Source organism: Dipodomys spectabilis, unplaced genomic scaffold, assembly GCF_019054845.1.
Source record: "Dipodomys spectabilis isolate Male_0828 unplaced genomic scaffold, ASM1905484v1 ptg000163l, whole genome shotgun sequence".
Lineage (NCBI taxonomy): Eukaryota > Metazoa > Chordata > Mammalia > Rodentia > Heteromyidae > Dipodomys > Dipodomys spectabilis.
The window spans coordinates 758,205-783,088 of NW_024870840.1; the positions used below are offsets into that span (position 1 = coordinate 758,205).

Below are 24,884 nucleotides of genomic sequence, written 5' to 3' on the forward strand. Positions count from 1 at the left end.
AAAAAGAGATGTTACCATTTTCAACAGCATAGATGAATCTGAAGGACATTGTGTGAAAAAAGTTAGACACAGAATAACAAACATGACATGATCTTACTTGTATGTGAGATCAAAATTTTTGCAAAATGAAAAATATGTGGAAACTAAGAAAAGAATATAGGTCATGAGGGCCAGAGGGAATAAAAGCAGTGACATAGGTCAATAGAAGAGACTTGGAGTTACAGTGACAGAATAAGTCTAGACATTTAACATAATGCACGAGGGTTGTAGAGTTAATAATGCTATATTCTGAAATGTTGGTATCTGTAGGTTTCCCTGTCATATTCAATGTCATAAATTTAACAGTTTTATTCTTAAATACTATACTAGTTTAATCCAGGGACAGCACTGTGAAGCATTCTAATTGAGCATATGGTATTATGATCATTATAATTTTTTATTTAGTTAGTTATTTTGTCAGTAGTAGGGCTTGAACTCTTGGCCTGGGTGCTGTCCCTCAGTGCTTCAGCTCAAGGCAAGAGCTCTACCACTTGAGCCACAGTACCATTTCCAGTTTTCTGGTAGTTTCTTTGGAGATAAGTCTCACAGACTTTCCTGCCTGGGCTGGCTTTGAACCATGATCCTCAGATCTCAGCCTCCTGAGTAGCTAGGATTACATAAACCACCGGCAGAAGACTTAATTTTTTTCCAAGATTGAGACTACATAATGTATCACTTAACCATAATACTCCTTTATCATTCTTTTATCCCTAAAGTGATCCTAGCTCTTATTTATCAATCTATTAATCCACCTTGGAATGTGATGGTTGTGAAATACCTAAATGCTGAGTGAAATGTCAAATCACCAAGTACCATAAAGAACATAATTCCATTCAGCCAATTCAATAAAAGGAACATGAAAGAAAACCAAAACATAACACCATTTTAACTTTATTTGTAGATTAAAAGGTAATGCCATACAGTTTAAACAATCACTTAAAAATGATTTATAGTTGCATAAAACAGAAGCAAAACAAATATATGAAATAAAATGCCATCTTGCTTCAGGTTTTCAAATCAGTACTTAATGTACTAATCATCTATATACATTGTAAGTAGAGAGTATAAATATACTATAAGTAGTTTTGAAACTAGAATAAATATCAGGTAGGTTTGTAGGCACACGGCATAAGAAGAATGCAAAATCTGCATAATTCTAGAGAGTGCTTAGTGACTCCCTCTTAGCTCAGTTCCACGTGTCTATTTTACACAAAATATACAATATTCATTCTCATCCTCAGTCATCTCTGAAATCTAACCTTTCATCCCAGGATCTATTGCCTTCATGTTCTTCAAGACTATTGCACTATACAGCTACTGCATAAGAAAATATTGTTCTGTTTCCTCAACTAAGTGCCTAACAAGGTATCAATGCTATCAAAATAAGTACAGCCTATCTACATATTGTACCCATGGGAATGTGTAGGGAGTCACTGGCTTCCACATTGTCCTTTGCAAATGTGGAGAGTTACCCTGAAGGCAAACTTATAAATTGAAGGTATAACCATTTTTTTTTTAATTTGCCAATATTATTAAAACCAGAAACCATTAGAAACTGAGGTAACATATATATGTGTGTGTGTGTGTGTGTGTGTGTGTGTGTGTGTGTGTGTGTGTGTGTGTGTGTGTGTGTGTGTGTATAATTTTTAGAGATAGAAATACTTGTAGATACACCAAAAGTACTTTAAAAAAAAATCCCAACAAGTGTGGACCTCAGTCATTGTAAGCTTGGTCTGCAATCCTTCCTGAACAATTGGAAACCCATGAATCCAAAGGAATATTCTAGTTGGCCTGACATATAATGTCAGGATTTAAGATCAAGCCTTGGAACACCTGAGATCGACCTCTGATAAGTGAAGCCCAGTCTTCAAATATGAGAGCCAATGTCCATTGATTTAAAAAAAAAAAAATCCACCAAATAAAACCTTCTGATTTCCCAGCTACAAGTCAGATTCTGGCATATCCGGCGTATCTGGCATATCAGCCATCAGATACCCTATTCCGTATCGCCCATTGGGAGCAGTGTCCAGAGTTGGCGATCCACTCTGTTTCCTATAAATATTTTTACCAAAATGTGGAGAGGACATTTCGCTTGGTATCTTGCCATGAATGAGGCTGGCGTCGTCCCCCTCCAAATTCACTGGCTCTTTCAGCACCCTTCCTCTTTTATAGGTCACAGATGCTAAATTACCAGAAGTATCATCTATGAGGTTGAAACAGCGAACAATGAAGACTACAGGGACCGGAAGTATGGCAAAGACCATTAGAGAGATACACAGAACCATTCCCCACAGCGGGTAGCTCAGAAATTCTTCAGATGCCTATCAAAACAGAAACAGAATCAGTTATAAGCTTTCTATGCACATAAACAATTAAATGCATTTTTCTTAGATCTGTGAGTAAAGAAATCTGGACTACTTTGTAACTTGCTTTGCTTTCACTGACAGAAATCAACAGACACAGCATTCGCCAAATTCCAATGCTAGGCTTTTTGTTTAAAAAAAAAAGTCTTAGCATTTATGATTCTACTTCTTAGAGGCTGCCTTGACTCAAAAAAGCCAAGAAGAAAAGAACAGTGAGAAAGAGAGAGAGAGACAGAGACAGAGACAGAGAGACAGAGAGAGACAGAGACACAGAAACATAGAGAGAAAGAAGAAGAAGGGAGGGGAAGGAGAGAGGGAGGGAGAGAGAGAGGAAGGAAGGGAGGAGGAGGGAGAGGAGGGAGGGAGAGGGAGGGAGGGAGAGAAAGAGAACAGCTCTCCAAACTGTATACAACTTCATGAGTTAGCAACAATTCTAAAAGAATTGCAAGTCCACAATGTATTAAGAAAATAAATCTCCACCATAACTTCATTCATGGAATTTGTCAGTTGCTTATTAGCAATTTAATAAAATGAAACTTGTAGGACACAAAACATCAATTTAAGAACCCCAAATAAAAGTGATATAATTTATAACAAAGTAGAAAATACTATGAAGAAAACAGAAGTTGAAACCATCTAGTGTGGCATTTCTTTTACTTGTTTAAAAACTGTAATGTTTTATTTTACATTTTACCTTATCTTCAATCCATGCATTATAGCCAGGAGGACTTAATCCCATATTCACGACGCTGGCTATCAGCAATGATAGTAGAATTAGAGGAGAAATGTACTTCCACATGTAATAGTAATACCTACTGGGTGCAAAACCCAGCATATCTTTTAGGTCTTCTATAAACCTAATAAAAATAAATTGTCTAATTAATCATCAAGTCACAATTACGCTGCTTTAAAAATGGATATGGCCTCTATCAATGGTCTGATAGATATTCAAGCATGAAATACCTTATGACATTTTATTCTGATCACAAATATATTGAAAGCAGACATAAACAATATATAAGGTAATAATGAAATCAATAAGTCCAACCAATTCATTTGGAAAAACTATCTTAATCTAATTATTACTCCTACCTAGAATTTCCTATCTTATAAACACAATGTTTGTGGTATATCAACAATCCTTCCATCATTTCTACATAATTACTTAATATCATCAAATAACATCTCTCATTGTTGTTCCGAGTGTTTTACAAATTATTTGAAAGAAGGTCTATACTGGATGTTGGTGGCTCATGCCTGTAATCCTAGCGACTCAGGAAGATGAGGGCTGGAGTTCCAAGTTCCAAGCCAGCCTGGGAAAGGAAGTACATGAGACACTTATCCCTAATTACCCACCAAGCCAGAAATGGAAGACTGGCTCAATTGGTGGACTGAGGGGAAAAGCTAAGGGACAGGCTTGAGTTCAACACCAGTACTGGTACTAAAATAAAAAGGATGTCCATATTTTATAACTAAGGAGCATGTCTCTCACCCCTCCCAACTCCCCCCTTGCCTCTCTGTTTCACAGATGGAACCTGTCAGGTCCTGGCCTACAGCTCCAAAGGAAATTGAAACTGACTTTCTCCTTCTCTACCTGTCTCTCTCCTCAGCATTCCAGGTTCTACACCGCTCCTCTTTCTTTTGAATCATCTAGGTATTTTTTCCCTATATCTTCAAAGTCTGGATTTATTGGGGTCATCTCTATAATATTGTTAATCAGTACCATCAACTTCCCTATTTCCCATAAATTAGATGTAGGCATAATATCATAATTAGGTTTATGTTAGATATTTTAAATTATAAATCACATCGGGATATAGGTTAAATAAAATTCACCCTTTTTAAATGTGCAGTGTTAACACTGTCAGAACATGTAGGCCATTGCATAATATTCTATCTAATAATGAGTTTTTCCTACCCATCTGGTACTGATTTTTGTATAGACACTTTAATGATCTGAATCTAGTTCCCCTGATAGATTCTTTTGAGAGAACAGAATGATTTTTCCTATGCTCTTATGTGTTAGTGGTTATCTGTAGTCATTGTATGTGATGCCAGATTGGCTGGATTTATCTTTTCTTGAAAATCCTACTTAACAGCATAATATTGTTCCATAATATCTGTTGAAATCAGATTTTCTCTTAAAAATTACTTTGTTTTCTTGTACTTTTTTATGGCTAAACATTTTCTAGGATACCTATGTATCCTTTCTTCCACTCTATCTCTGCCAAAAATAGATACTTATATCATCTTCATGGTTTTACCTTTTCCAAAATGTAATATATTTGGACTCATTCAGGACATGGCCTCCTCCAATTTGTCTTCTCTCACTAAGTAGTATGCATTTACATGTGAGCACTGAACAATGTTCAATTGTCTGGATGTACCCTACTTTATCCATTAACCAATACGTTAAAGGACATCTTGATTACTTTCAACTTTTGGCAATGATTATAGCTGCTAAAAGTATTTGCAGAGAGTGTGTGTGTGTGTATGTGTGTGTGTGTGTGTGTGTGCTGGTCCTGGGGCTTGAACTGAGTGCCTGGTCACTGTTCCTGAGCTTTTTTCTTGCCCAGGACTAGGACTCTACCACTTGAGCCACAGCTCTTTCTAGGTATTTTGGTGGGAAGAATTTCACAGGCTTTCCTGCTGAGTCTGGCTTTGAACTGCAATCCGCAAATCTTAGCCTCTGAATAGAAGGATTACAGGCACAGTCCTGATTACACGAATACATTGTACACAGGTTGTGCCATATATTTTCAACTCATTTGAATAAATACCAGAGTGTACTGGATAGATCCAAAGGAAGAAGATCTTCAATACTTTTTAGAAAGTACAACATTTCTGTAGAGTGGCTTTGGTGCTTTGCATTTGCACCAGCACCCAATGAGGACTCTTGCTATTCCACACTTTCAGCAGCATCTGTGCTGCTAATATTCTAGATGCTGGTCATTCTAGTAGAAGTGTAGTTGTGTCTCATTAATGCTGGACTTTGCATTTCCCTGGTGACTTGGAATATGGAGCATCTTCAATATCCTACTTCCTATCCATAGTGTGTTTAGGGAGGATGAGGGATAGGTTATTACATGTCAGACAGTTCTATACTACTATTTCTGTACAGCTGATGATTAGTAATCATAGGTTTCCTATTCTTCTTGGCTTGCAGCTTCGGAAAGTAAAAATCATCCTCTAACCTTGGCCACATCATTCACACTATATTAATATTTTTTCTCTATCTCACTAAAGACTTGGATCTTCACTTAGAATGCACTCATTCTTGAGTGATACTAATTCTTGCTTTATAAAAGGCATTTGTAAGCTTTGTTGTCACACAATCCATATGTCAATTAGGTGCAATGTCATAAAAAGCATTAGATAAGAGAGAGTAAGGGAAGGGGTGATACTGTCCAAAAAGAAATATACTCTTCACCTGGCTTATGTGACTGTAACCCCTCTGTACATCACCTTCATAATAACAATTTTAATATTTTTATTGTAAAAATACTGTACAGAGGGGTTAAGTTACATGAGCAAGGTAATGAGTACATGTTCTATCCAGCATTGTTACCACCTCCACTGTTTTCCCCTACCATCCATTCCCTCCTACCTCCACAACTACATTACATCCCCCCCTGACTAAATTGTAAAGTTCATTTTTCAACATAGTGTCTTATACAAATTCAAAAGCATCGGATAAGTACTTCAGTTCTTGGAGACTAGCTTGATATTTCATTTCACACAAAATACATGAACTTTTCAAATTAAACAGGTAGATATATACTAAACTCAGAGTTGTAGGAATAGTGAATTCAAGCCATAACTCAATTAGAATACACAATCTGTGTGCAACAAATGATGTATGTCAGGGAAGGATATAATTTTTCCCAAAACATTCTGCTATTAAACGGCTTCCTGACACACCCAATCCTTTCATAAAATAGTTTAACAAATAATTAGGATGTAGGCCTTAAAGATTAAAAAAATAAATTGCTATGAACTTCATTTATGTTGCTATGAAATGCAAAATAAAGGATCACTTGTAGTCTCTCTAAGTCTGACTTTCCAACTGTAAAATGTAGGTGACAATAATAACTCAAAAGAACTTGAAGTTCTGAGAACACAGACAATGCTCACTGGAGCTTGGGAGTTTTTGATAGCCATAATTAAACCAAACTTTCAGAATAGATGATATCACAAAGTACACATTTCTAACTGCTCACTCAATGGGGGAGTTCTTTTAGTAGAGTCATTGAATGAATAAGAGCCTGCAAAGTATTTGACGTGGTAAATAATTTTTCTCTTTTTATTGCTCTCCTCCTTCATGAGATGGTTATTGTTAATTGAGGTTTTCAAAATAAAGATGAGAAAATGAACGCAAAAAAGCAAATATACTTACTTATCTATACCATAAACAAAGCTTACAGCAATATTCTCCAAAATGACTACAATTAGAAGAGGCAACGTAGCAGAATAATCATCAAACATTGTAACAAAGTAATTTCCAGAATGCTGCACAAATATCAAGCCAACACCAAATGCCAGAAGACAACAGATAACTGGAGGAAAAAAAATGAAAGGTTAAGTTATCTTTTAAATTTAATTATAAATTAATTCTTATATTCAAACAAAACAAAAATAGTTACATTCAAACATTTTTTAATGTTTATTACTTATTACAGGCAATTATCTAACACTATGGATATTACATATTGGGAGCACTGTTACCTGGGTTTAGACTCAAATGGGATACAAATTCACTTTAAAACACTAAGTAGGATGTGAAGGGTAAACAAAGGAGGAGGCTGCAATGCTTGATAAGAAATGTACGCATTATCCTGCCCATATAATTGTGACCCCTCTGTACAGTATGTTCACACAAAAAATTAAATTAAATTTAAAAAAATATTAAAAAAATACTAAGTAATTTCCCTGAGACTGTGAGATAGAATTTTACCAAGCATGAGCTAAAATTATAAATTTCCATACCACAATTCCAGTTTTAAAAGCAAAGTGACCTTTTCTAGGCAGCAAATGCTTCTGTGTCACTTTTCTGATTCTTACAAGCTCCTGAAGTTTTCATTTCATATGAAATTTTAGAAAAATGATTATGAAATGAATCTGGCTTATAATAAGACTATTAAATCCTGTGTATTTTTGTATTTAAAATATTATCTTTAAAGCATAGCTGGAAAAAAATCTGATCAAAACTAGCTTCAGCATCAACTTGTACTTAATATTTTCATCTTGCCTCAACAGGTTATTTTGGAAACTATTTGTTACAGTATCAAGAAATTTGATTATCCAAAGCAACAAAGAAGAGCTTTTAAAATGTAGTTTTGTTTTTAACAAGGGCATAAGCCTCAGAACAATTGCTATTGATATAGGACTTTAGAGAAGGTTTTGAAATTCATATAATATTCCTACAGTTTGGATAGACTCTGTTCTCTCATTGTTGTTATGAGAGAAATAAAACCCAAAGTGACGGTAAAGCTGGAAAAGCAGTGGCAAAGGAGTAACAAATTCAAGTCCAGCCCGAGTGCCACACCATGTCTCAAAAACAGAACAACAACAACAAAAATCTGAAAAAGATAAAGGCAGTTAAAAGAGAAAAAAACAGACATCCATAGATTCAACCATATAAGGCGTTTCTAACATCTCACTAGACATGAGTTACATTAAGTCACAACTTCCATCTCTCATGTTCTGTGAGCTACACTATACAGAAATATATATATATGTATGTTTGTATGTATGTATATATATATACACACATCATATAGTCCATCATATAGTGTCATCATATAGTACAGAAAAGGAAAAACAGAATGCATGTGGAAGTCTACTGTACATTACATGTAAATCTTTTCATGCTTTATAATACCTTTCAATTACCTGTTTTTTTAAGTTAAATGGACAAATTGAAGTAGTATTTATTACTATGATTAAAAATATGGGCACACAACATATGATACAGAGGCCTTTGTCTAATAAAAATATGAGTTTGGTGTGGTAGTCCATGGCTTTAACCCTAGTACTTGGGAGGCTAAGGCAAGAAGATATTGAGTTTGAGACCAGCTACAAAGCAAACTCTGTCTCAAAACAACACAAAAAGTGGGGCACCAGTGGCTCACGCTATAATCCTAGCTACTCAGGATACTGAGATCTGAGGATTGCGGTTCAAAGCCAGCCCAAGCAGGAAAGACTGTGAGACTATTTATCTCCAGAAAACCAGAAATGGTGCTATGGCTCAAGTGGTAGAGCACTCTCCTTGAGCTGCAAAGCACAGGGACAGCACCCAAGCCCAGAGTTCAAGCCCCATGACCGACAAAACAAATCAATCAATCAATAAAATAAAAACAGTGAATAAAGTTAGATCTTACATTTTTTTTAACATCCCAGTTAAACAACATGTTGTTATTTTTATCCTACAGATTAGAAAAATGACTCTGAGGGCTGGAAATGTGGCTTAGTGGTAGAGTGTTTGCCTACCATGCATGATGCCCTAGATTCCAATCCCCAGTACCATACAAAAAGAAAAAGTTGGAAGTGGCTCTGTGGCTCAAGTCTTACAGTGCTAGCCTTGAGCAAAAAAAGCTCAGGGACAGTGCCCAGGCCCTGAGTTCAAGCCCCAGGACAGAAGGAAGGAAGGAAGGAAGGAAGGAAGGAAGGAAGGAAGGAAGGAAGGAAGGAAGGAAGGAAGGAAGGAAGGAAGGAGGGAGGGAGGGAGGGAGGGAGGGAGGGAGGGAGGGAGGGAGGGAGGGAGAGAGGGAGAGAGGGAGGGAGGGAGGGAGGGAGGGAGGGAGGGAGGGAGGGATTCTGAGGAATCTAAATATTGGTAATTCCAATCTCAGTTTGGAAGTAACAGAGTTTGAATTTTCCCTGAACTCTGCTCAACTCCACAGACTATGCCATGGTCATTCTACATTTTTTGGACTATAAGACAGGAGACATATGAAAAGGATCCATTCTCATTCTAAGTGTGAGCAAGTTTCACTGCAGAAATTCAGAAGAGAAAACCCTATCTAATAGGATGAGAAGGAAATATTTTATATACTGCGACTTGGATCATAAGCATGATTCCAAAAGAGAGGAAATGGGAGAAGTTCAATAAAAACGCAAATACATTAAAAACTCACCAGTCAGAATTTCCTTCCTCACTTTGAAAGTGTCCACAATGGGCGTGATGATCCCTTCGATGGTCCCAAACATGCTGCCAAGCCCTAGATTTATCAGCATGAGGAAAAACATGACTGACCAGAAGGGAGAGGCTGGAAAATGGGTCATGGCTTCTGTAAAGGCAATGAAAGCTAAGCCTGTCCCCTGAACAGCCTGGAAGACAACAGAAACACAGCATTAATACAGAGTGGCATTACGTGATGACTTTACTTAGCAGTTATAAAGAGGGGGATCTCTGAACTAATAGCCAGAGGGTACTGGAAATAAACATAATGGCATAAGCCTTCAGCCTATTAAACCATGCCCTAGTTTCAGAACAAAGATTTAAATAATAAATGAAATAATAAAACTGCTCAGAATTTCTAAACAGCACACAATTATGCTGTGTACTATTTTGTGCTGTTTTATAAGCATAATGAATGAATAGTACTAAAGGCACCCAGAGGTTTACTCCTGTAATCCTAGGTATTCAGGAGGCAGAGATCTGAAGATCAGGGTTCAAGGCCAGTTTGGGCAGGGTGGCCTTGAACAAAAGAAACTATCAGGAACAGTGCAGTTCCAGAGTTCAAGCCCCAACCAATAAAAAAAAAAAAAGCATAGTACTTTTGATTATGTTGTCTTTTTTTTTTGGGGGGGGGGAGGTCTGGTTGTGGGGCCTGAACTCTGGGCCTGGGCGCTGTCCCTCAGCTCTTCAGCTCAAGGCTAGTGCTCTGCCACTTGAACCTCAGCGCCACTTCTGGCTTTTTTCTTTTTGCTTATGTGGTGCTGAGGAATTGAACCCAGGATCTCATGTATGCAAAGCAAGCGCTCTACCACTGAGCCACCTTCCCAGACCTGTGTTAAGTCTTATGAGTAAGAATTGTGGTTTATTTTCATTGAAACATAAATACAAATATGTAAGTAACAATTTCTGTGCCATACATGCATAATAGGGTTTAGTCAATTGGTATAAAGAAATTGTAGATTGTGACTAATAAGCTTTTTTTTTTTTTTTTTTTTACTAAAATAGGGGTGTGGGATAAACGAAAAATAAAATGGTATGAACAGGAAATTTGGATAACAAAAAATTTGAATCTTAAAAATATCTATCACATCCTAATCTTTTCCACTTATGATATTTCTGCTTTGCTTTAAAAAAAGGTTGGTTTTCATAATTCAGGATATTGTGAATTTTCAGTTAGCATTCATTAATAATAAATAGATAATAAAACACTATAATGAACAGAATAGGATTACTGGTAAATGTTAACATGAGTTTTTTATAATACCATAAATATTGAGTTCTAAAATAACAGTACCTAAGAAATTAAAGTTAACAAAATAGATGTTTTAATGAAGAGTGAATTGGAACTTTATAATCTTTCACTATAAAATTTGATTAATATAATTAATGATGATTTCAATAACATTTTAATATAATTCCTTATATTTAGTCACAAATATACTTTTCTTAAAGCAAAACAATTGATAGTTTTTTCATGGTTACTATGTTTCTCTAGTACATTTTCCTTTATAAAAAGACAGTAATAGCTAGTACCAGGATGTTGATTACCAATTTGTTATCAAAACGTGTAAGTGGCTAAGGAAAATATATTTTTTGGCCAACTATTCAAATATCCCTTTTAGGTAGCACTCATACATCTAATCATGTAATATACACAAAGATTAAGTCATTACTTAAATTCTGTATTAAATGCTATTCTAACAAAGTTTCAGGCTGATTTCCATTCTATGATGAAAATCACCTTATTTGTATTAATATTTTACATTTATGTAACCCTATCAATTAAACTGTGCATTAAAAACTCAGAAAATCTTTATGATATAAGAAAATAGGTTATCTGAGATGAAGAATGTGAATTTTGGAACAGCCTATTATCAAGGAGTATAAAAGGCCATATTTTTTAACAGTCTGTTGAATACATCATATTTTTACTGAATGAGATTTTTTTACTGGCCAACATGGCCTACTAACTTTATTTAACTCATCTTCAATTTGACAGGAGTTGAGATGAAGACCAGGAAACTCTTCTTCTTTCACTTTCTCAATGACATCATAAAGTAAATAATAATCTTCTGCTGTAACAGCTGAAAGGTTGATGTGATGTGGAATGATATCCTGACTGATGTTTCCCATTTTCACGAACTTGATGATCATCTCTGAATTTCTGATAAACAGAACAATAGGAATGAGCGCTGAGATTCCTTGGCAAATGTGTTATCTACAACCCTGCCATTAAAAGCCAGTAGAAATTAAGTATGCATACTGTGCAACACATCTTTCAATTACAACATTCGCTTTGAAGCCCAGAACTGCAAACACCACCAGCGTTGCCAGGACAGAAGTGAAAAAGTTGATGAAAGACACCAGGACAGCATCAAAGTGGCAGTTGTTGTCCCTCTTGTTGTAGCTTGAAAAAGCTATGACACCGCCAAATCCCAGCCCCAAGGCGAAAAAGACCTGGGTAGCTGCTTCTCTCCAGACCTTGGGCTCCAACATTATTTCAAGCTGTTGAGGATTAAGCAGAGTAGATGTCAGCTACAATATAATACTTCAGGTGGATAAATTTAGATGGAATCAGTTCTATTTTTTCAGTCCACTTGAATAATATTATGTACCCAAAGTTTATTAAAATCTGGGGGTTAACCTGTTATTTAAATAGAAATAACTATTTAGAAAAACATCAGAGATTAAAAAATTGATTTATCAAGCCTCTACATGTTGATTTTAGTACATAGAGAGTATAGAGATGTTTCTACTCACATAAAAACTTTTAAATATTTTAAGACAAATCGTAAGGGCATAGGAAAGAGAATTAGTAATCTTGAATTACTTAATATTATATCTCTTTTACTTTCCAAAACAAAACAACTTTCAAATAACAGCTAAATAATTACCTAACACTCTCAATTTTTGTAATATTCTTACATTTTGTTATAATGAACAATTATAAACCTAGCACTTATAAACTTACAGAATTGAATTGCTTGTTCTTTGCATGCTCATGAAGGCCTTATTTAACTCACAGTAAAGTTTCTTAAAAAAATTTAAAAATAGAAGAAACCCCACTGCATGAGCTATATAAGCCTTTCATAGCCAAAGTCCTAATGTTCTGTATGTGTGAATTCACATTTCAAGTAACTGATTCACATCCTAGATAGCCATCTGATATTTCCAAGATATCAAGTTTTAACTGTAACAGTTAATATTAGCTGTGTCTGGCATAGACTTCATAACCATTATGTTAGAGTTCAATACTAGTAATACTTAATTTGGTATTCTTGAATTTTTGTAATGACACTGCTTTTTTTGAGAGCAATGACAGATGTACTTAAGAACATAAAAATCATACTTTTTGATTTTGGTTCTACTAACATAATAATTTGCAAAAATATTCTGTTAGAGTGAATAAGTTATAACAAATGATTTCTGTTAGTAGAATGTGAAGAAACCCCCAAGCTGGATAACCAAGTACTTTAAAAAAACAATAAGTAAACAAGAAATTCAGTAATAGCCCAACTTAGGGAGAGCTCACAATCCTCTTTGAGTTTCACATCTTTCAATAGAAAGGTGTGAACAAGCAATGTCTCAATTACCGCAGTGCCCGCCCTAAAGTCACTACTCATGGAATGACAGCACACATGAACTATCAGCAGGTATTCTGATCAGCCCCTTATACTGCTCATTTCATTTAATAATCACAACAGGGTGAACAAATGCAACAGTGATACTAGACTGTGTAAAATGAACTATACAACTTGTGAGTGGGAGTGGGAGGGAAAAACTGGGAGAGAACAAGGGAAAGGATGACATTGTCTAAAAAAGAAATGCGTTCTTTACCTGACTTACATAACTGTAACTCCTCTGCACCTTTATAATAACAATAAAGGGTTTTTTAATAGTCAAAATAGCCTATGGAGCTGATAAGGATTATCTGAATTTCTTTGAAGTCGAAAACAACAAAAATAAATCCCTGACTAAAGTTATACAGATTTTCAGTGGTAAAAATAAATCATGAAAAAGTTCTTGTTCTATCAAACGTTAAGAATTATTGATTCAATTAATTAAATTGTCTTTTTTTTTGCTAGTCCTGTGGCTTGAACTCAGGGCCTGGACACTGTTCCTGAGCTTCTTTTGCTCAAGGCTAGCGCTTTATCATTTGAGCCACAGCAGCATTTCCCGCCTTTTCTGTTTATGTGGCACTGAAGAACCATACCCAGGCTTCATGCATGCTAGCAAGCACTCTACCATTAAGCCACATTTACAGCTCTAATTGTCATTTCTTTTAATTTATAAAATAAGATTTTATATGGTGGAAGGGAAGGGATGATAGGAGAAAAGCAAAGGAGGCAACAATGCTCAATAAGAAGTTTACTCATTACGTTGCTCATGTAACTATAACCCCTCTGTACAATATTTTTCAATAAAAACGTACAAAAATGATTGTATTTATAGTTCCTTGGCACTTAGCTAGGATCTGCATAAAGCTTTTCATCCATTTCTTCATCACCAGTCTGCTTACTGAAAAATCACTATTACACTCAACTTTGCATCTTCATTTCTACCACTAGATGGCAGGAAATCCATATGCCCTAGACACTCAGCTTCCACTTTCTAAACTCTCAGGACAGATTCAGTGTATTTTGCATTCTTAGGATCTTTCTTCCCTACTAACTTAAATGGAAAACAACTAAGATTACCATTAGTTTTATATTTATCACAGTTTAGAGTGACACCATGCTTATCCAATCAATAGCCAATAAAAATGAGCTCAAGAAAAATTTAACATTCTGATAGTTGTTCTTTGTATAGGGGTTTTGTTTGTTTTTTATAATGCAGTTTTAAATACCAAGGTCAGACAAACAGAATTGTGTCACCAAATATTGTCCACTAAAGAAATGCTTATATTCCAGAAATTCACTAAGAATTGTCTTGATCTCAGAAAACATTTTTTTCAATGTACTCAATACTTTTAGTCATTAAAGGTAATCAACTTCAAGCAGATTTTAATTACATTGGAGCTGAAATGCACAATCTACTCTGTTTACTTCAGAGGAGTTTCCATAACCCTTAAAATGTTAAACAGGGCTTTTTGAACTAAGTGAAAAAAGCCAGACACCATAGTCAGCATTTTTGGTAGGACAGAACCAGACATACTAAGAACACAACTTCTTTTGCCTCATATGAAGTCAGGCACCAGGAGGGACAAAGAATTCCACAAACACTAATCCCATCTGCCCCACTCACAGCAAACTCGCTGCACCTTCATCTTTCAGACACCTTCCAGTTTCATTATTTTACTCTTCTACTTGGTATTATGTTAATGCATACATATAATATGTAAGAGTTTGCTGTAATATTTCTTTGTATACACAGTGTTCTTTAAACAAAGTCACTCCTTTCAACTTAGTCCCAGCTTCTCCTGTCTAAATTGTGAACTCTCCCTAAAGTTGAATTGAAGTTCTACTAATAGACCAATAGGGATGTGCAACTTTACTTTGGTGAAGAATGGATGTATATATTCCCCAAAAGCTATTCTTTGTTTCCTGTTTAATCCAAATAACAAAGTAGGACTAAGTTCACAAGTTATGATTAACCAGATTCAATTTGTCCAGTACTGAGTTCAGCTGTACCTGATGAATGACAGCAAAAAACCTCAGCCCTCTACGATGCCTATTAAGAATATTTCTGAAATGTGTGTTTTGCCTAACTGATCATTGTATTTATTATTCCCAAATACACAAAACAATTATTAACAGAAAATACTTATTTCTTATAAGATAGTATTCTAGGGTACAGTAGAGTCACATCCAAAGCTATAGACTTTAAATCACCTGTTACCCTTTCAAAACACTATGTAAATCAATGTGCCCATTTTATTTTTCTAGTAAGAAATTAGCATTGTGTTACAAAAAAAATCCACAGCAACAAAGGTTCATGAACCACTGAACAAAATTTCTAAAATTTCCAAACAAATTAAAATGTATTAGTATAGAAACAAGAATAGATTTATGCTAGAATCAAAATTGGTCATTTCAAGTTGGGGATAGATAGATTTAATTATGGAGATATAAAACTCGGGTCTAATCTAGCTGATTAACACAACTATAGTTTAAAAGTTCAATGTGTATTTGTTAGAACAATACATAACTAAGAGAACACTTTACAAATTAAATCCTGGAATACTTTGATCCCACTCCTTAAGAAGAACCATGATACAAACCTTTGGCGTGAACATGTGTCGAATGCCATCAGTTGAACCATTTAAAAGGAGTGCTCTGATTAAAAAGCAAATCAGAACCACATATGGGAAGAGAGAGCTAAAATACATGATCTGAAAGAAAGAAAAATAAAACTAAGATGAATAAACAGCTATTTACATAGATAAAAAGATGCTTTGCTGAAATATATGGACAGTTACTACTTTGGACTCTGTTTAATAACAATAATGGTTTAATTTCTAATATCTTTTAATAATTTATTGTATATTTTGTTTTTTATTTTTATTGGGGCTTGAACTAAGGTCTTTGTTCTCAAGGGGAGCGCTCTACTACTTAAGCCACAGTACCACTACAGGCATTTTATGAGGAGTTTATTAGAGATAAGAGTCTCACTGGGCACCAGTGACTCATCATGGTTCACAGTTCAAAGCCTGCCTGGACAGAAAAGTCCCTATGAGACTCTTATCTCCAATTAACCACTCAAACACTGGAAATGGAGCTGTGGCTCAAAGTGTTAGAGCACTAGCCTTGAGCAAAAAAGGTCAGGAACAGAGCCTAGGCCCTGAGTTCAAGCCCCACAACCAACAATAATAAAAGAGTCTCATGGACTTTCCTGCCTGGGCAGGCTTCAGACCACCATTCTCAGATCTCAGCCTCCTGAATAGCAAAGAATACTGGCAGCTCCTGGCTAAGAGTTTATTGGTCATTTGATCTCATTTAAGATCTAATTAAGACTATGAGGAAAAAAGTAACATAACTTTATTCTTAATTGATACAATATTTATGTTTATGGTTTTGAGTGTGATAAATATATATAAAATGTAATGATGAAACCAGAGTAGTTAACATTTGGGGAAGACTTTTGAATCCTCTTGTCATTTTCTTAAAATATACAATAAATTGTCAAGAACTCCAGTCACCACTGTACAATAGAATAAGAGATCTTATTTCTCTTGTCTGTATTTTGGTTTCTGTTTTCTATCATCTTTCTATTCCCCTATTTGCTCCCCTTCCATCTTTTAGTGACCAGGAATCTATCTTCTACTCTTTTGAGATCACCTTCTTTAGCTTCTCTGTATGAATGAGAAAGTACAATATTTAACTTTCTGTGCTTAGTTGATTTTATTTAACATAGTATCTTCCAGTTCCATCTTTGTAGTTTTTTTGTTGTTTTTGTTTTTTTTGTTGGTTATGGGGTTTGAACTCTGGGCTTGGGCACTGTCCCTGCACTCTTCACTCAAGGCGAGCACTCTACTGCTTGAGCCACAGTGCCACTTCTGGTTTTCTAGTGGTTTATTGGAGATAAGTGTCTCATGGACTTTCCTGTCCAGGCTGGCTTTGAACCATGATTCTCAGATCTCAGCCTTATGAGTAGCTAGGATTACAGCATGAGCCATCAGCACCCGGCCATCTATACAGTTTTAAATGATTTGTGTTTGCATGTTGCTCAATGATTGAACAATATGCTATTGTGTATATATATATCACCAAAAACAAACATACTACTCAGCCTCTATGAGTTTGTAGGTATGTGGTAGCTTGAATAGTGTCAATTCCTTATAGGGTATTTAATTTTTTAAAAAGTATTATTTAGGGCAGAAATTAACAAGATTCTCTTTTCTTTTTTTGTCTTTTTTATGATAGCATTTAACATTGTTAAAGTTACCTTATTTATGTGTCCACTTATTTCAGTACCCCCTATTGGAATATAAATATGATTTTACAACAGTACTAACTTAATTGTGTGTGTGTGTGTGTGTGTGTGTGTGTGTGTGTGTGTGTGTGCATGTGTGCACACCAGTACTGGGCTTAACCTTCTAACATTGGCCCTGTCTTTGGATTTTTTGCTCTAGACTAAGCATTCTACCACTTGAGTCACTTCTCCATTTCTGACTTTTTGTTGGTTAATTGGAGATTAGTAGCTCATAAATTTTCCTGCCTGGGCTCATTTTGAATCCCAGCTTAGATCACAGGCATGAGCCATGGACACCCAGCAATAAGATAATTTTTTAAAGCATCATTTGTTGACATCTTTACTCATCTAGAATTAAGGGCTATACGCACTTTGAGCATAGAGACTTTTTTTCTGTTTCATTTTGTCTGGGTCTGTTCATTTGTAAGGTCTGTGCTACCCAGAAACATGCTTTACAGACTCAGGAGGGACTCTGATATACTAACTTTTCCCGAGGACTGAATGCCTTTGATCATAGCTAAGCAAACCAGGGTCCAGGCTACCAGCAAGCAAACAGCCATCCTCCAGTTTAAGCCTCCACTTTCAGATATTGAACTGGAAATGTTCAGAGCTTCTCGGTACCAGTAGTAGGTAGTGGCAGAACTTTTTTCACACTCTGGCTCTATAACTATGGAAAGAAAGGCAATACATAATCACATCGAATTGCAAGAAATCATGAGACAGTATTTTCCAGTAATCCCAGCCATCCATTCTTAAGGTTTCTTAGCAACACATTACCCATTGAACAGGATTGTAGAAATTTGCAATAAAACATTTTTAAAAATTCAACTGTGAAAAAGTTTGAAAAATCAAAAGACCTCTATTCTATTTGATATTCCATACTATCAATTCTTGAAAGAATATGTGAGACTCTGAACAAAGTGATTAAAATAAATAAGTTTGTCATCTCTTCTACCACCTTAAGGATGTGATTGACACGCTAAGACACTGCTCTAGAACATTCTGGCAGCTGCTCACAGACATCTTTGGAAATGAGACTCATATAAGTTGATGTGCTGTAAATGTAAAATTCACATCAGGTTTCTGATTTGCTACATGAAAAACACTATAACCATTTTTAATGGTTATGTTAAAATGAACATACTTTTCATGTATTGGGATATATAACATATTTTCCCCTGCTTTATTTTCCTTCCATGTGACCATTAAACAAATTTAATTACATTTGAGAGTTGTTTATTTTCTAGGATTAAAAGAACTGGTGAAGAAACTACAAAAAAAAGATAGGACCAAAAGCATTAAAGCAATGATTTTAATTGATATAATTCTTCTTTGTTCCTCTCTCTGGGTTTTTTATTTATAGCTATTAAGATTTGAATTCAGTGTGTCTTGTACAGCTTGCTTGCTCATTTAGAGCTCTACCACTTGAGCCAGGCCTCCAGCCCAGTGTTTTTCTGGATCATGTTTTTTGGAGATGGAGTCTCACAAACTTCTCTGCCCAGGCTGACTTCAAATCATAATTCCTCCAGATCTCGCCTCCTGGGTAGCAAGGATGGCAATCATCAACCACTGGTACCTGGCTTCCTTTTGAAGGTTTTTAATAAAGATATAAGGCATCAAGTCATGCTGTACAAAATCAAAGTCTATCAGAAGTTACAACTCAGGACCTATAAGTATGTCACCTTAGTGTGTTCACATTAAATTCATCTATAAATACTCAGTAATTTAGAGGATTCCAGAAGTCCATCAGTCCATCCTAAATTCAAAAGTCTCTTTTGATGCTGACTTTGAACCATTTTGTTTTACATTGTTTGAAAGCAGTCATGATCTTATCAAACAAAAAGAGTATATTACAAGTGTCTTACAAGTGTGCGATCCATTCTTTGCCAATGGACACTGGTCCCAAGGAAGAGGTTGCTGAAAAGACTGAGAAAAATAAAACAGAGTCCAGCCAATGATGACGTTGTAGTAGAGGGCCACAAAATAGCACACCTGCAAAAGAAAATGTCATTACAAAAAAGCTTCTTCTGCCTCTTCGTTTAAAGTGGGATGAAAGACTCTCTAACATTTCATAAATAGGTATTATAGTTTCTTTGTGAAGTACATTATTATTTCTTAAAATTCACGTCTCTTCATGGGCTATAGACTATGCATTAATAAAATTGATTTATGTCAATATTTGTGACCTGATATTTTTTACTCATCTGCACTCCAGTAGTCTTTTAAAATATGATTAAAGAACTCCATAGAAACACACATTAGAGGTCTCATTTAGATGTGAATTATATCATTCTATACCCAGTAAAAAGGCTGTAACACAATCACAACAGGACACTTACTATACAACTTGCAAATCCAATCCCGCCCAGTTTAGGGCTTATGTAATTCCACACACCAATGCTGCCTCGCCGAATTCTTTGACCCACAGAAAGTTCCAGAAAAAAAAGGGGAATGCCAATTACCAGGAGTAGTATTAAATAGGGTAAAAGATAGGCACCTACAAAGACAAAAACACAAATTGGATTAAGTTTTCAATAGTCAGAGTAGAGTACCCAGTAATGCTGACTGTATCATGACGGATGATACTTGAGTTTCTGTATTGCTAGAATTATACAGGGCACTGAAGAAACTATAATTGTACCAACATTTAAAATTTTGAAACCTGAATTTGCTACAAAAAGTTTCGGATTTTAAAATGTGATAAATGGATAATAGATAGTTTCAGTTGAATTTTATTGGAAAGGTGAAATAGCTATTTTGCAAATAGTCTAGTCTTTAAAATAAATTGCAAACCCCAAATAATCTCCTTTGTACAATGTATGAAGTCATATGCTGTGTTACCTAAATTCTTCTAAGTTATGAAATCCCCCCAAAAGAATAAGATTTGAGGGCTAGGAAGGTGGCTCAGTGGTAAAGCGCTTGCCTTCCATGCATGAGGCCCTGGGTTCAATTCCTCAGCACCACATAAGCAAAAAGAAAAAAAAGCTGGAAGTGGCACTGTGGCTCAAGTGGTAGAGCGCTAACCTTGAGCTGAAGAGCTGAGGGACAGCAACCAGGCCCAGAGTTCAGGCCCCATGACCGGACCCAAAAATAAAAAAAATAAGATTTGATAATACTAAAACTGCTTGTAGTCTACATAAAATACCATCATGAAAGAGTAAAATGTGTACTGAAATACTTAAACATTCTACCTAACTTACATAACTGTATCTCTCTGTACATCACTTTTATAATAGCAATTTTAAAAAGATCAAAAAAGCAAAATCTACAAAGTCAAGGATCCATTTTTTCTGATATATACTACATACAAAGAGTTCATTTCAGAAACCAAATATCCAAAATTATGAGAAGGAAAGGTAAGAATGATTGAAAAACAGAAATATTTATTGCAGAAATACACATCTAGTTCTCTTATCATAAAGTTTCCATACTTAAAAATAACCAACATTTATTTGCAAAATCATAAATGAAGACATGTGGTTATTTACTTTTAAATGTATTATTTTGGCAATGTTAATACTATATATAATTGACTATATAGAGAAGCTAAATATGAAACGTGCTTATTTCTACACTGAGAACATTTTGTAAATTAGTTTTACAAAACTACAAAGCTGTACATTGTATATTCAAATTTCAACTAGATACAAAATATAATGTCCATGTAATAGATGATACTTATTCTAATTTTTATGAAGTTATTCATTATATATTTCCTGTTTCTTAAAAAAATGTAATATTAAAAGTCTAGTAGTTATTCAAATGTTTCTGGTGGTTGTTCAGTTGAATAAGTAAATAGTAATAATTTCTTTTAATCTATCCAATCATGCCTATTATATATACAATAATAATTATATATAGATATGAATGCATTCTAGTATAGATTTGGTATATAATCTTTACTTTTCTCTGAGTTAATTTCATCCTTTCAGACTTCATCATTTATTAAAAGTGGGAATGTAATTGAAAGCATGAAGGTTTGGGCTTATAACAATTTTGAACAATGTTCAAAATTCCAATTCTAAAATGTTTAGGGACTATTGACTAGAACATGTTTCCCAAATGACAAAGTGAATTTTAACATCTGAATCAAGTGCCAAATTGTGAGTGGATTTGTAGGCATGGCATGGCTACAGAGAGAGAGAAAGAGAGAGGGTAAGAAGGGGGGAGGGAGAAGGAGGATTATTAAATTGGATTATTCATGGAAAATCTAATTCAAATGACTCTTATATTAGTCCTCATGTTTAAAGAAGCCAAATCTAGAATACAATATTTACTGTTAGAGTATTCAGTATTTTTCCAGGAACCTTTGTGTCATCAAATATTTGTTACAAGAGTATGGTGAGTTCAGTACAATGATCACTCCTATTGCAGGAGTAAAGACTAAGTCAGAAGAAGCTAAGTAACTTGGAAAAGTTCACAGGTCTAGGGATGTAGATGGAAGTCAGACTTCAAGGAAGTCAAGTTCGCTTATAAAAAGAAAACATGCCAGGCACCAGTGGCTCACGCCTGTAATCCTAATTACTCAGGAAGCTGAGATCTGAGGATCACAGTTCAAAGCCAGCCCAGGCAGGAAGGTCCATGAGACTCTTATCTCCAATTAACCACCAAAAAAACGGAAGTGGCGCTGTGGCTCAGGTGGTAGAACGCTAGCCTTGAGCTGAAGAGCTCATGGATAGCACCCAGGCCCAGAGTTCAAGCCACACAACCAATAAAAAAATTAATAAAAAATAAAAAATTATCTATCTTATAACTATTAGTCCACCACAAAATAAACACTTTTCTCTCTCTTTTTAAACTATATTCACCACAAAGAAAAAGGAAATTAGAAAAACATGACTTTGATATCTCATAGCAATTATAAAGTTTAATTATTGTTTTTCTTAAATAATAATATCTTTGGATGAATCACTTTATTGGACTTATTACTTTTTATTATTTAGAAAGTGCTTTAAATGATAAAGTGAATGAGATAAATATTTGGGTAAGTATGTGATAGATCTTCTTTAAGTACTCAAAAAACTCAGTGCCATGCTGAAAAACCATCCATTTTTTCTAACAAAATATTATGATAAAACCCATCAGTATTTTATAATGTACATAACACTACTCTCTAATATTTGTGCTTGCAAAAAGGGAAGCGATGTGAAGAGTATTTTACACATGGAAATAAAACAATAGAACTATTTTTGCTAACAACTAATTACTAAATATAACATTCTTCAGAGCACTCTACTAAGGCAAATACTATTTTAAATGAAATCCAACTTGATTTTTCAACCAGGACACACTCTTCTTCCATAGCAATATGGCTCATGAGGTAAAATGATTCAAAACCAGAATTCACCACCATAAGAAACAATAAAGCTGAGTAGCTCCTAGTTGCCTATGATTGACTTGAGAAATGATTCATGTGTGAACATTGAGGGTTTTACAGGTATTAATTCTTATCTTTCCAAAAAATTTGTCATTTGGCTACTTTTTCAAAACTTGTTATTTTGTTGTTCGATTAATTATTTAAAAGTATCTTAAACATATTTTATTATCATAACACCTTAAGTTTTTATTGCTTAGTAACTAAAATTACATGTGAATGGTTATATCCATATGGATACACATGAATGGCTTTACTATTTAATTGGATACAAGACTCGTAGACTGTAATTACATGAAAAATAAGATTATATTTTTTTTGACACTGAGAATGGAAATTAGGGCATTGCACTTGCTAGACAGGCCCTTGACTACTTGAGCTATGCCTCCAGCCATTTTCATGCTGATTATTCTTTAAGTAGGGTCTCATTTTATGCTGAAGTTGGCTCGGGCTACCATGCTGCTATTTGTGTTTCCTACTAGGCATATGTCATCATGTCCAGCTATGGTATTTCCCCTGGAACTGGAAATACAGGTGTGAATCACATCAAACTGAACTATTAGTTGAAATGGAGTCTAATCAACTTCCAGCCAGGGTTTACATAGAACAATTCCCCTAATCTTTGCCTGCTAAGAAGCTACCAAATGATCAACCACACCTAGTTAAAACCATAGTTTTGTTCAGTCCACAGAGCTATCAGAGACTGAAATCAAATATCAAACTAGTATCATTATGTGATGGAATGCCTAATAATTACAGACCATAGGCTTTTCATCATACTTCCTTTAATAGATTGAATGTGCCTAGGTAATGAAATATTATTTTAACATCCAGTTGATTTTTTTTCTGGTTCTGGTGATAGAATCTGAAGCATCACATAATGTAGGTAAACATTTGTGTCACGGAGCTACATTCTCAGCTGCTTCATGTTGATTCTGATATACTATAGAGTTACTATCACACGTGAACAATTTATTGCTTTATTCCTAGATTTTTAAGACAACTTTGCTAAGTAAGACTTTATGATTGCATGCACAAATACCAATAACTAAAGCATCATTGATGCAAAATCTTTGTTCAAAATTTTTAAATCTTACATTTCCAAACTATTTGAAATGTAAAAACCAAAGAAATAAGACCACTCAGGACAAAAAAGGACTAACATCACATTATCTTGTTACATTCCTTCTACTAGATTCTAAAAGTTGTGACCAGCATTTAAAAACTGTAATAATTTCAAATTACATGGTTTTCCGGTTTTTTTTTTCTTTGGAAAGTGAGACAATTGTAACTTAAAGGTAACAAAACATAGGGAGAAAATTCTCTCTGTCTTCCTTCACCAATATTTTCGTGGAAAATTTAGCTTCTTTTTTAAAGGAAAAACATTGAGAGGCATGTGGTAGGTAACATTTGTTAGACACGTTTCAGTCAGAAATCTAGAGATGTTGATAGCACTCAGGGAGAGAATTTGGGAATGTGTTACCCTTAAGCAGTAGCTGAGAATTTCTCAGCATGCCAATCTGCTCCTAGGGAAACATAATTTGAAAACAAGAACTGGGCTCACTTCCCCCAAGTGAGTCTTCTAGCTTTCAGTAGATTTCACAGTTTCAAAAAATAAGGAGACTCACAGCAACAATAGGAGCTATTTGAAATAATCAAGAATGATTTACTACTATAGCAATTTATCACTTTAAAACAAACAAAACAAAAACTTACCACCACCATTCTTCTGACATAGGTAAGGGAATCTCCACACATTTCCTAAACCTACAGAAAATCCAACTTGTGCCAGAATGTATTGGAGCTTACTGTTCCAAGCTGGTCTTTCATCTTCCACTTCAGATTCTTCAATATCTCTATCTTTCTCTTCTTGGACATCAACAATTAGTTCACTCTTCTTAAAAGCCTCATCAGCTGAGTCTTCATTAGAAAGAAGGTCTTTGACAGACTCAGTAATCTCATTGTTCAATTCTCTTTTCACCACCTTGCTATTCTTAGGCATTGGAAAGTATGGAAA

At 34.9% G+C, this 24,884-nt stretch overlaps 1 protein-coding gene across 1 annotated transcript; it reads right to left on the bottom strand.

Moving 5' to 3' along the window:
• Window positions 1-1,700: 1,700 nt before the first annotated feature.
• On the bottom strand, window positions 1,701-24,884 carry Slc6a15 (solute carrier family 6 member 15). Its single transcript, XM_042693296.1, has 11 exons — window positions 24,584-24,884; window positions 19,833-19,990; window positions 19,359-19,485; window positions 17,979-18,160; window positions 15,803-15,913; window positions 11,846-12,087; window positions 11,554-11,746; window positions 9,539-9,731; window positions 6,799-6,958; window positions 3,097-3,259; window positions 1,701-2,360 (listed from the first exon to the last, which is right to left on the bottom strand). The coding sequence occupies exons 1-11, from the start codon at window positions 24,867-24,869 to the stop codon at window positions 1,980-1,982; spliced, it is 2,196 nt and encodes a 731-aa protein (XP_042549230.1). The 5' UTR covers window positions 24,870-24,884; the 3' UTR covers window positions 1,701-1,979.

Bases quoted from the DNA above. Each gene is read 5' to 3' on its own strand.
- Slc6a15 (XM_042693296.1), bottom strand. From the start codon at position 24,869: ATGCCTAAGAATAGCAAGGTGGTGAAAAGAGAATTGAACAATGAGATT. The intron at 15,914-17,978 runs GTTAGTATATCA...TCTTTCTTTCAG, and splicing joins GCATTCAGTCCTCGGGAAAA to ATCATGTATTTTAGCTCTCT. The intron at 9,732-11,553 runs GTTAGTAGGCCA...GTTGTCTTCCAG, and splicing joins TTGAAGATGAGTTAAATAAA to GCTGTTCAGGGGACAGGCTT.